The 12,285-nt window shown below is 38.6% G+C and overlaps 1 protein-coding gene across 3 annotated transcripts in view; it reads left to right on the top strand.

Annotated features, from left to right (window-relative positions):
• Window positions 1-11,322, top strand: part of NDNF (neuron derived neurotrophic factor) — a 31,756-nt gene extending 20,434 nt beyond the window's left edge. For 2 of the 3 annotated variants that reach the window (XM_074991954.1, XM_074991955.1), the window contains exons 2-4: window positions 5,837-6,025; window positions 7,453-7,577; window positions 9,265-11,322. In XM_074991954.1, the coding sequence (XP_074848055.1) occupies window positions 5,838-6,025; window positions 7,453-7,577; window positions 9,265-10,658 (1,707 nt within the window). In that variant the 5' untranslated portion in view covers window position 5,837 and the 3' untranslated portion in view covers window positions 10,659-11,322. Of the gene's footprint in view, window positions 1-5,527; window positions 6,026-7,452; window positions 7,578-9,264 lie in introns of those variants that run through there. The other variant, XM_074991953.1, reaches the window with a different exon arrangement.
• The last annotated feature ends 963 nt before the right edge of the window (window positions 11,323-12,285 follow it).

Below are 12,285 nucleotides of genomic sequence, written 5' to 3' on the forward strand. Positions count from 1 at the left end.
TTGTTTGCTATTTTGAATTCACAAATTAATAGTGTGCAATAGAAAACCTTCCATTGATATAGTCAGATAATCATTCAAAGGTATATACGTTTAGCTAGGTATTTGTATTTCTGTTACAATGAGTGACTAGTCAAACTCTTTTAAAAGATTTTTCAGTGGTACTAGTCTTCTTATTCTACATCTAGTATGTGTGTGTTTGTCCTTGTTATGTATGTTTGCCTGTCTCTGTCATTCAAACTGTGGATTATTTTTCTTGTCCTACAGTGAGCTACCTGTGCTTGCACTGGAATAACTTTCTCTTTGCTTTTTTAAATTAGGAAGATTGTAGTTAAGTTATACAGAGAATCATAGAATACTAGAACTGGTAGAAATCTCAAGAGGTCAGCAAATCCCATCCCCTGCATTCATGGCAGGACCAAGCACCCTCTACACTATATCTGACAGGTGTTGGTTTATCATGCACTGAAAAATCTCCAGTGATGGAGAATCCACCGTGTCCCAAGGCAATGTGTTCTAGTGTTTAAGAGTGATAAGGGGTTCCCTTTCTTTTTGAAGGTAGTGGGAATACCATATTAGTATTTGCCCTGGTATGGATCAGCAGCACAAGCTATATCTCATAATCTGTCTCCCAGGTCTAAATATACAGAATTAAATAGAAATCAGATTGGCAGAAGCAACTAAGCATTACATTCGCATCAGAATTAACCTCTCATCTGGAGAGTTTGAGGGAGGGGAGAAAAGAGAGAGGTAAAGATGGGCCATTAGAGGGCACTTTTGCAATCCTATAGAAGGAAAACTCTGTTCGTTATTTCACTTAGGACTGTTTAATCTGGCTTTTGCTTAAATTCAGTGATAAACTGCAGGCAAATCTTTCCAGCCATCAGGATTATATCAATAGAATATTGACTCCTGCTTTAGAAAGCAAACAAACAAACAAATGGTAACTAAGATAAACCTGCAGAAAAGGAAATAAAAGATATTTAAGAAGTAGCACAGCCAGAAGTACAAGAAGTCACACGACATATTTCATGTAGTTGTGCCAGCCTAAGTAGCAAAGTTGAGGCCACTCCTTGAAAAAGTGTTTTAAATGTAAACCAAGTCCAGATCTGGTTACAGAGGACAAATTAAAACATTCTTGGCTGAATGTTTCCAAAAAGTGAGGACAGGGAGGGGTGATGTGGTTAGGCAATAATTATGCACTCAGAAACGCTAAATGAATTGTACGAGAAGTGTCATCAAAATATATGGCGTTTCACCCATATATACCAGTGCTGACCAAAAATGTATTTATACGAAGATAAAACAGGAAGGATTTGTTGTCACAGTGCATGCTTTTGCCACCGGCTATGGTTACATGAGTGAGCTTTGCTGACAAAACCCCAGTTTTGACAAACAAATGGGTGACACGTACACACACAAAATGTGTTTTGTTGACAGCATGTTGACAAAAGTCAGCACTTCTACCTACGACCTCTGCCTCTCCCAGATGAGGAAGAACACCTTTTGTCAACAGGTTTTGTGCACAAAATAGCTGTGTGAACACTCTGGCGGGGGCCTTCTCTCAACAGACAGGGTTTCCAGGACAATGGGCAGCCCTGTCTGCTGTGCTTCCCGGTGCCTGTTTGGTCAAGAGAGTGGTCGGGAAGTCAGGATGCTCTGTCGATGGAGCAGATCACTTTTCCGATTGGCTTTTGTGTGTGGCTGCCCATCTCTTCCCACAGCAATTTCTGTCGACAGATTGCTGTAGTGTAATTGTAGCCACCATGTAAGTGGTATGTTGTAGAAAATTCTGTTAATTAGGTTTAGTTTGAAAAGATTGTGCAAAACTTGAAACTTAAATTTTCAAATCCGAATAGTGACTTTGGATGGTTCAGTTTTTCCGTGTCCGATTTCAGAAAGTGTTTTCTGTAGAAATTAATCCCCTGGAAAGTAAAGTAGTTTATTTTAATAAAGCACTGGGATACCAGGGAGGTTCATTTAGAGGACACTGTCTTCAGAAACTTTTTCTTACCAAATCCTCTGATGTAAATGTTCTGATTAAGTCAGAATTGTTCTGCCCATTAGCTGAGGATACTACTTGAAATATTAGTTATCTAAGTATTTTATTATATGTAGAATTCATCCTGCATGATACTAAGGAGCTTTTGCTGACTTTGGTGAGTTGGGTCCATAAATATATTTTGATTCATGATCTTTGCTTCCAACATGTCAAATGTCTTTTAGCTTTGCTGATAAGTATAAACGCTTCATTCGAAGTTCAAGGACATCAGGGGCAGTTAGAAAGAAAGACAACTAATTTTGGAGAGACAATCACGATTTGACCACAAACAGTGCTAGAATTTTGTCATGGAATTCATGGAGTTGGTGAACCCATGATTGTATTTGCTTCAGCTCCCAGCTGCTGTGGTGGGAGGGCTCCCTGCAGCTCCCAGCTGCCATGTGCAGCAGGGACTCCCACAGCTCTAAGCCACTGCCAGAAGGGGGACCTCAGAGCTCCCAGTCCTGCAGACAGTAGCGGGCAATCCCTCGGCTCCCAGCCAGCAAAGGTGAGACTCATTAGCTCCCAGCTTCTGTGGGCAGATCACATGACTCCAAGCTGCTGCAAGTGAGGGGGGAGGGTTGGGAAGTGGGAGACACCATGCCCTCAGCCACTGTGATTGCGGGGGAAACGCTGGACTCCCAGCAGCAATGGCTGATGGACCCTCCTCATCCACATTTTGTCACAGTTGTTTTTAACAGAAATCAGGGACAGATCACGGACTTCTGTGAATTTTTGGTTTTTGCCCATGATCTGTGACTTTTACTAAAGATACCTGTGACAAAATACTGGCCTTTACTATTAAAAGTGATGATGTTCTCTTAAAGAAAACATCCATTCCTTTTTCCTAACAAAGTGCTCAGTACACTGTACCATAACAACGATATAGATAAAAACCAGTGAATAATAACAAAACATGCATCTTAATATACTGCAGTTGAAACAAATGTAGTATTTCAGACCTTACAAGAGAATTGTGCTGACTAAGCCTCGCAATCATGAGGGTGTGTTACGGCAGTCACAGAATAAGTATAAGGGGGCAACCTATTCAAATTGTGGTGCTGAAAAGTAACCATATCCAGTATGCTGATGGCTTTCCATACAAAGAGTATGGTTGAGCATAATGTACAGCTTTATAAACTTACTTTGGTGGATCCCAAATGTTTCCTGGGTGCTCTAAAAGGGGCCTTGAGACCGTACCAAGGTAAACCATTCTTCTGGAAGGAGAATATGCAACTCTGCAACCTCATCCATTTTCTTTCCTTTGTCTTTTTTCAGTAGGTTTTCCTGTGGAGAGCGGGGGTGTCTGATCCTAAGTTTAGGGGAAAACATGCTCAGGGAAAACCTAACACAAAGAGGAGTAGAGGACTTAGTGTAAGGGATGACAAGACTAAAAATAATCAGCTGATGATGGGAATGTTTTGGTTTGCTATGGAGGCATCTGGATGTGTCTGAGTTCTTATAAAAATTTGGTTTCCAATTTCGGATCACGTCTGGGCTTTTTTAAATTTCTCCTTATTCCTTCTGTTCTCACCTTGTTTTCCATTTGCGGGGAAGTGCAGCAATAAGGGTCAGAAGTCAAACTGGAATGTAGGAGAAGGAGAGGATGGTGGGCAGGAGAGTTAGGCTGGAGTCAAGATAAAGCAAAGGGAAGATGAAAGGAAGATGCAAGGAACAGGAAGGTACAGAAAGTTTAAAAGGTCAGTGTGGATGTAGGGAGCAATTAAATGGTAATGTTATTACAGGCAGAAGTAGCAATTTAATGGGAACAAGAATAGCATTGGACTCTATGAGAGTTGCTATGTATGAAAGGGGATTTGGCTGCATCCCAGAAAGAACCTCTCTGTAGCTGTTCTCCGGGCAGACTTGGAGAAGGTGAAGATGGAAAAGAGGAAGAGGCTTTGCTTGTGCTCCATGCCCTCCAAGTACAGAGAAGAGTTGTTGGGACCCAATGGTCTGTGTGGAAGGAAAAGAGGAAGGCTGCCAGTTGCCTCCTCTGTTGATTGCCTGCTCTCACTCTTCAGTGGGAAATGGAGCCTTTAGTAGACTGGCTGCCAGAAGAGAGAAGATGGAGGCCCTGCTGGAACTCCAGAGTGTGTAAGAGAGTGAGGGGAAACCCTTGGGGGTCTTTGGTAGTCTCTGCTGAAGGTCCAAAGTGGGGGTGAGAAGGAAGGAGGGGCACTGGCTGGCAGGTGCCTGCTGGCAGCTGTGCTTAGCTTGCTGTAGTCTGTCCCCTGGAGGGGGAAGGAGAGGGCCTGTTTGTGCTACCTTTGGGTTTGAGTGCTTATATTTTCATAAAGAAGTTGAAGGGGAAGAGTGAGTTTTATTATAACTGAAGTTGCACACGCTGCTTCTCAGGGAGCCATAGGTTTGATGTTTCACACCAGTTGTCAAAGAACAGTCAAGTAGGGGTAAAACCCTACCCTGCAGAATAGAAGAATATCATAAACCCATATATGTAATGTTAGAAATAGCGATGAAAGTAAAATCAAAATGACAGTATAAACTATAATATATAAATATAAACATGACGATAGAAATGACAATTTAAACTAAAATTTAAATAGTCCTCAAATTCACTGAAATGCAAATGGTTGAGGTAATGTCCTAGAAATCTCTCAACTCATTTTGTAACTTTTATCAGAATATAATATGACTGCTCACTACTATTTTGTAACTGCGCTGTTATTTTTTTCTGTTTCATGTCCATTGTATATGAGATCATGTACTGTATTGAACAAAGAATTTAATTCTATTCCACAGTATGTTTAGGAATAGTCATTACTGACCTAATAGTAGACATAATAATGAAAGTCTGGGGTTATGAATTATTGTTCCTAATTTGTAAAGGATTCTTTGCCTTTTGGTGTTCCTAACAGACCCAAGGACTAAGTACTGTGGAATGGCATGCTAATATAAAGTGCTTTGAATATGGAATAATAGCTCATATTTTCCTAATTCACTATTTTTATAAAGGGTAATGTGACTGGAAATATTTACTCTTCAAAAGGATTGGTTGGAGACCAACCAAAATCTCCTAAGGAAAGTGAAGTCAACATAACCTGTATCTGCCATGTGTTAGTGCTCACTCTCAGATCCAGCAAGTTATATTTTCACTGTGGCAAAATGTCCAGTTACAGATCTACAAAAATAAGTGGAAGGCTTTGCCTACCATTAATGATCAGAAGGAAAGAGAAACTCCATGCAGTAGACTCATTCTGAAATCAGTGGGTGGATTTAACTTCAATTATCTTAGAAGGTGGAGATGGGGAAAAGTCCTGTTTAGATACTTTGGTCAGTCCATCTGGTAAAATTGTTCCTTACTGTATATATTACTAATGCTTGTATAATAATCTGCATGTACTAAAAGCTCCCCTGAAATATCAAGCACACGTGTAACTACAAACATTAGTGCTGTATGTGCATATCAGGGATAGAAGAGATCCTTCAGTTTGTACCTTTTCTCAATTTTTTTTTGTTTGGAAAACATCTAAATATGCTGGTATTATTTATCTTATGTTTAATTTGCTTAAGAACACAGTAAATATAAAGGGCCAAGTCCTTAGTTGTGGTAAATTGGTGTACGGTGCAACTTAGTTTACAGTGCATAAGAACTTTACCCAAATCATGAGAAAAACATTGCTTTCACAAAATCTCATTTTTTCTGATTTGATATATAGTCATAATAATAAAGATACAATTAAAATGAAACAATAACACTGTGCAACAACAAGTAGACATTGTTACTATGCTTGTCAATCGGAATTCAGTATATATGAATCTCTTTTGTTGCCCTAGGATGCTCTTGCTCCATTGGTTTGTGTTCTTGCTGCTGCTCCCGCTCAACTCCAGGACACAGAAATTGCCTACCAGAGATGAGGAACTTTTTCAGATGCAGATCCGGGACAAAGCATTTTTCCATGATTCATCAGTAATCCCAGATGGAGCTGAAATTAGCAGCTTTCTCTTCAGAGACACACCTAAAAGGTACACTGAGTAGTATAATTTTTAGGTCTGTACAGGAAACTTAATATTTATGTTTGCTTTGGATCTGTTCAAATCAATTTTTAGATCCAATTATGAAAAATAAATATTATTTGTGCATTGCAGATCAATGGTGCATTTTTCTGTCTCAGGAGGTCACAGGCTGAACCTCAATCCCATTAAATTTATTTTCACTTTCTGTGTGAATGCAGAACCCCACAAACCACAACATTTTCCTGAAGTGAAGCCAAAAACCAAGTCTGGGATTGGGTGGAAGGCAATGAAAAGGAAACCAGTTCTGTGAGGGCTCTTCCACTGCCCTATTTTCATATACTTTTACTGAGACCCAAATACACGCAGACCAAACCCCAATCATCTTGCCAAACCCTCCTCCCACACCCCCAGTGAATTAACTGTGAGGTAAATGGAAGTAATGAAGCATACTGAATATTGATTTTCCTTTACAGTACTGAATGGATTAAAAAGGCAATGTGATAAACTGAAGAGAGCTAGACATATCCTACCAAAAATTAAAACGAAACCAACCAGAAATCCCAAATAATCCCAGGAATATACATAATAATTAACCAACCACAAATTAAAGGGTTAAGTGAAGATTTTTTGCTTTTGGTATTTTGACACCCCATTTTGAAGTAGGTGCAGAGACAATAAATGTAAGTTGTTCTGAAAGGACAAAGAGAATCAAAATCTATAGGAGTTTTGTCAGTGACTTAAGTGAGGGCAGTATTTCACCTCCACATAAAAATTGTGCTAGTGTAAAACTATCAGAGTCTAGAGCTTATAAAATACAAAACAGAAATAGATTCATGTTTTCCAGCTTCCCTTTCTTCCACTTCATAATATTTATAGAAAACTGTATGAAATAAAAACAAACTTTGATTGTTCATTTGAAAGCACAAAATATTTTCACGCACTTTTTTGTGGGGGAGGGAACAAGACCTGTTTACATGGACTTGCGGTACATGATATACCTCGCAGTTAACAAAGCACTTTAATATGCCAGAAAGGAGGAGATAGAGAGGGGGGGCGGGGTGTGCGTGAGAGAGAGAGAAAGATGATACCATACAAATGTGAATACATAGGCTCATTTTTTTTGTCATTTGGAGTTTTGTTTTTACTTAAATGATAGCAGAAATGAAACTTCGAGTATATTTTCATGTTGTACAATGATATTACAGCCATGTGTGGAGGGTGCCATTGTGTTAGACACAGTACAAGCACATGACAAAGAAATGATCCCTGCCTCAAATAGCTTTCGTCTTAAGTAGTAGATAATGTCATATTTGTCCTCATTTACACTGTTATTAATTTGTCTCCACTCCCCTAAGAACACCAGTCTAGGAGACTTAATGTCAACCATTATTTGTTGTAATTGTAACTAATGTTATACGTTTGTTCATCTTGCACAGGTATTTCTTTGTGGTTGAAGAAGACAACACTCCATTAGCAGTTACTGTAACACCATGTGATGCTCCTTTGGAATGGAAGCTGAGTCTGCAGGAACTTCCAGAAGAGGCCAGTGGAGAAGGTTCAGGTAATAAATCCGTGAACACTCTTATTCTGGGACTTGGTGGCTCAGAGAATGGATAAGAGGAGACTTTGATCTCTACCTGATTCACATCTGTCCCAATCAGTAGTGAGGTGACACGCAGTTTTGTGGTGTATATAACTTTTAAGAGGATTTCTGAGCTCTTGCTGTTTGAATATGAAACTGTATTTCACATTAGTTTAGAAGACAGGTAATAGTCTGTGAAATGAAGAATCAAAGCGGAATACGTTCACTGAGAGTTAGATAAAAGAAAAAGTAAGGATCCTCCAGCTGAGTTAGACACACTGGGGTCACAAGCCTCAGCTAAAGGAAGCATCAAGAGAAAGATCTTAGAGAAAACAGGACAGAAGAAGATTATAAATCGAAGTGGAGGAATGACTAGTGGGGAGCAGAGGGAGGGAGCAAACATATTCAAAAAACACTCTAATGATATATAGAGATATGAGACAGTAAAACTTTTGCTTATTGACACTATGGATTTTCATTTGTTAGCAAACTGCTTAAAGCCAACAAGGAATTCTCCTTGCTGTGTGAGCTATGCGGTACTTGGAGGGACAAACCCATCGTTAGTCAAAATTCTTACCATTTCATGTCTGTTTGATGATCTATGTGAAAAGAGCTAGTGGTCTTGAACCATTTTCAGATGAACAGTGACTCGATACTAGAAACAACCAGAGCAGCTAGCATTGTGTTACTCTTTGCCAGCCCTCTCAACAGTGAGGCTAAGGACTGCATAAGCATAGATTCTAAGGCCAAACAGGATCATTCTGAACACTGAGCCTGACCACCTGTGTAACACTGGCCATAAAAGTTCTCCAAAATTATTCCTGGAGTATACCTTTTGGAGAAACAGTCAAGCATGATTTAAACATCAAGTGGTGGAATTAGTGATGGAGAATCCACCAGAATCCTTGATAAATTGTTCCAATAATTACTTACTCTTGCAATTAAAAATGATTTATTTCCAGGCTGAAATTGTCTGCCTTCAGCTTCCAGCCTTTGGGTTATGTTACATCTTTATCTGTGGGACTGAAGAGCCCATTGTCTAATATGTGTTCCCTGTGTAGGTACTTATTGACTGTACTAAATCACCTCTTAACCTTCTCGTTAAGCTGATTAGGTTGAGCTCCTTATGTCTGTTACTAGGAACCACTTTTTCTAAACTTTAACTGTTGTGGCTCTTCTCTGTACTCTCTCTAGTTTATCAGCATCTTTCTCTCACTTCTCTCTCACCTCTAGGTGTGATCCTTTAAGGAAAACAAAAAAAAAAAACCTGTTGTGGGATAATAATGTGGTGAAACCCACATATGTGACTCTCTCCATGCAGTAGCTGTCCTATGAAGGATTTGATCTTTGGTTTCCAGAACCTTTTGTAGAAGTGTTAAATGCCTGTCTTTAAATACAAAGTGAATCAGTCTTCAGTAATGATCACATGCTGTACAACTTGTTGGTCTTACGATAGTATCTTGAAATCAGTTTCAGTGGATAGGATGAACCAAGTAATACTTTCCAGAAGTGGCTTGATTATGCCTGATTATTATAATTGGTGTATCCTTGGCTTCAGAAACTCTTTTATTGGGCTCTGATATTTTACTTACAAATAAAAGATTGTTTTCCTATACCATCATTTATTGACACATTACTAACAAACATATCTATGTTTATGTTCTAGGTGAACCAGAACCACTTGAGCAGCAGAAACAACAGATTATTAATGAAGAGGGCACAGAATTGTTCTCTTACAAAGGCAATGATGTTGAATATTTTGTGTCTCCTAGTTCCTCATCTGGTTTGTACCAATTAGAATTGCTGTCAACTGAGAAGGATACACATTTTAAAGTATATGCCACGACAACTCCTGCGTCAGACCAGCCTTATCCCGAATTACCTTATGATCCAAGAGTTGATGTCACCTCTCTTGGACGCACAACAGTCACTTTGGCATGGAAACCAAGCCCTACAGCATCTTTATTGAAACAGCCAATTCAGTATTGCATAGTCATCAATAAAGAACACAATTTCAAAAGCCTCTGTGCTGTTGAAGCCAAGCTGAGTTCTGATGATGCCTTCATGATGGCTCCAAAACCAGGCCTGGATTTCAGCCTCTTTGATTTTGCCCATTTTGGCTTCCCTTCAGACAACAATTCTGGCAAAGAACGTAACTTCTTAAAGTCATCATCGAAATTTAGTCGCCAAATGTTTTCAAAGACAAGAGTTGACCTGCAGAAGATTTGCATTGGGAACAAGAATATTTTCACAGTGTCTGATTTGAAACCTGATACACAATACTACTTTGACATGTTTGCAGTAAATGTTAACACAAATATGAGCACTGCCTACATTGGCACCTTTGCCAGAACTAAAGAGGAGGCCAAACAAAAGACAGTTGAACTGAAAGATGGGAAAGTTACAGATGTGTTTATCAAAAGAAAGGGGGCCAAATTTTTACGGTTTGCTCCTGTTTCATCACACCAAAAAGTCACTTTCTTTGTTCATTCATGCCTGGATGTCGTTCAGGTCCAAATTAGAAGAGATGGAAAACTTCTCTTGTCTCAAAATGTTGAGGAGGTCCGTCAGTTCCAACTTAGAGGAAAACCAAAAGCTAAATATCTAATTAGGCTGAAAGGCAATAAGAAAGGTGCTTCCATGTTGAAGATCTTAGCTACTACAAGATCTAATAAGCAGTCATTTCCTTCTCTTCCTGAAGACACGAGAATCAAAGCCTTTGATAAACTTCGCACATGTTCTTCAGTCACAGTGGCCTGGCTAGGCACACAAGAAAGAAACAAATTTTGCATCTACAAAAAGGAAGTGGATGACAATTATAGTGAAGAGCAAAAGAAAAGAGAACAGAACCAGTGTTTGGGTCCAGACACAAGGAAGAAATCAGAAAAAGTCCTCTGTAAATATTTTCATAGCCAGAATCTACAAAAAGCAGTTACCACAGAGACAATTAAAGGTCTGCAGCCTGGCAAGTCCTACCTACTGGATGTTTATGTCATAGGGCATGGAGGGCACTCAGTGAAATATCAGAGCAAACTGGTGAAAACAAGGAAGTTCTGTTAGTGATGCGTATACAAATATATGGAACTCCAATCTGAACACTATCCTTCTTGCAGTAAACCGATTGACTACTTTCACAGCTGAGAAGTTGTGACCTGTATTTGTATTGTGTAGAAAAAAAAATAATCAACTTGTATATTTATGTTTACATACGTAATTATCTGGAGGGACTGGACTTGGTGCTTTCCGATAGCATCTGGCAGTTGCATTATCATGTGTCCCATGGTCCACATTTGATGCTCAGTAGATATCCAAGGTATCAGGAAACCTTGAAAGAACTTCCATTCTTTTGCTTCCATATTGCATGAACTGCTTCTAAATTATTTTATTACTTAAAAGGCTGAGACAAATCATTCAACCACCTTATTATTCACACCCACAGCACACACACAGTCACTTTTGCTCTATCTAGATGGTAGAATTTCTGTAAATTATTTTATAAAGTTTCATTTTAAATGTTTGTTTATATGATTGTAAACTATTAAAATCATGCTCCATTAAAATATGGATCTAAACTAAGTATTAACTAGACTGCACATGTCTGTTTCATTGCTAATGTAAATTCTTATCTAGTTGATTTTAATGTTTAAATACTATATGTATTTCGTGTACAAAGTTCTAATGCATTATATTCCTGTACATAAAATTAAAAATATTAGATTATATATTGCGTCTCTTTTCTTGGTATGCTAAGGGGGAAGTAGGCACCCAATACATGAATGCAGTTAGAGCTTGGGTGGTGTTGAATTCTTAATCTCTAGAATTACTGTTGCTACTGAGGAAGTTTAGCAATTTTTAGTTGAATATAAAATACTGAATAAAGGGCAGCTGTTGCAACATAGTGTTTTTAAAACAGGAAAACATAGAGATATACTTAAACATAGACACATCTTTACCATATACTTTTTGATCAAAAATAGATTCCGTTTTTTGAGTGCTGACGATATGCTTGGCACTACATTGTTTGGCAGTCTACACTGAACAGACAATACCAGTTTAAAAGATATAACATGTCAGATGACCTGCATCTGAAAATAGTTTACATATGTACGTTTTAAAATTTTTGGCAGATTGGCATTGAAAGCTTTGTCTTTTTTGACATATGGCACCTTCTGTTTATAAACTGCAAAAGTAAAAATTTAATATAAAAATACTCTCCACTTTGTACCATGGTGAGCAATGGCTGCTAATCGGAAAATTATTTAAAACTTTCTATCATACATTCATTCCAGGTGAAACTTGTTTACAACCTTTTTATTCCTTTGGTCTTAAAGTTTCACTTGTTTAGACTCAAATTGTTGTTTGATACTAGGAAAATTTCCTAAAAGTAATAACAAATGGTTATGGGAGAACACCCGAAAGAGAGGCAGATAAAACACTGGCAGTACAGGCATCTAAGACTGGGTTTGATATAGCACTGGTTGCAATACTGTAATAAGATTCACAACATGACATAAAGATGTCCCAGATGATCATTGTGCTATTCTCTGGTCCTGTATGATGTAGGGTTGCAAATTGTCAGGCCCAATAAATGAGGCAGTAGATGCTAGGGCTCATGTGAGTAAGGTCCTTTTCCCGTTTCATCACAAGTGGTTCTTCACAAATTGTGTTACTCATCTCAGTGGATTGA

This window comes from Carettochelys insculpta, chromosome 4, assembly GCF_033958435.1.
Source record: "Carettochelys insculpta isolate YL-2023 chromosome 4, ASM3395843v1, whole genome shotgun sequence".
Lineage (NCBI taxonomy): Eukaryota > Metazoa > Chordata > Testudines > Carettochelyidae > Carettochelys > Carettochelys insculpta.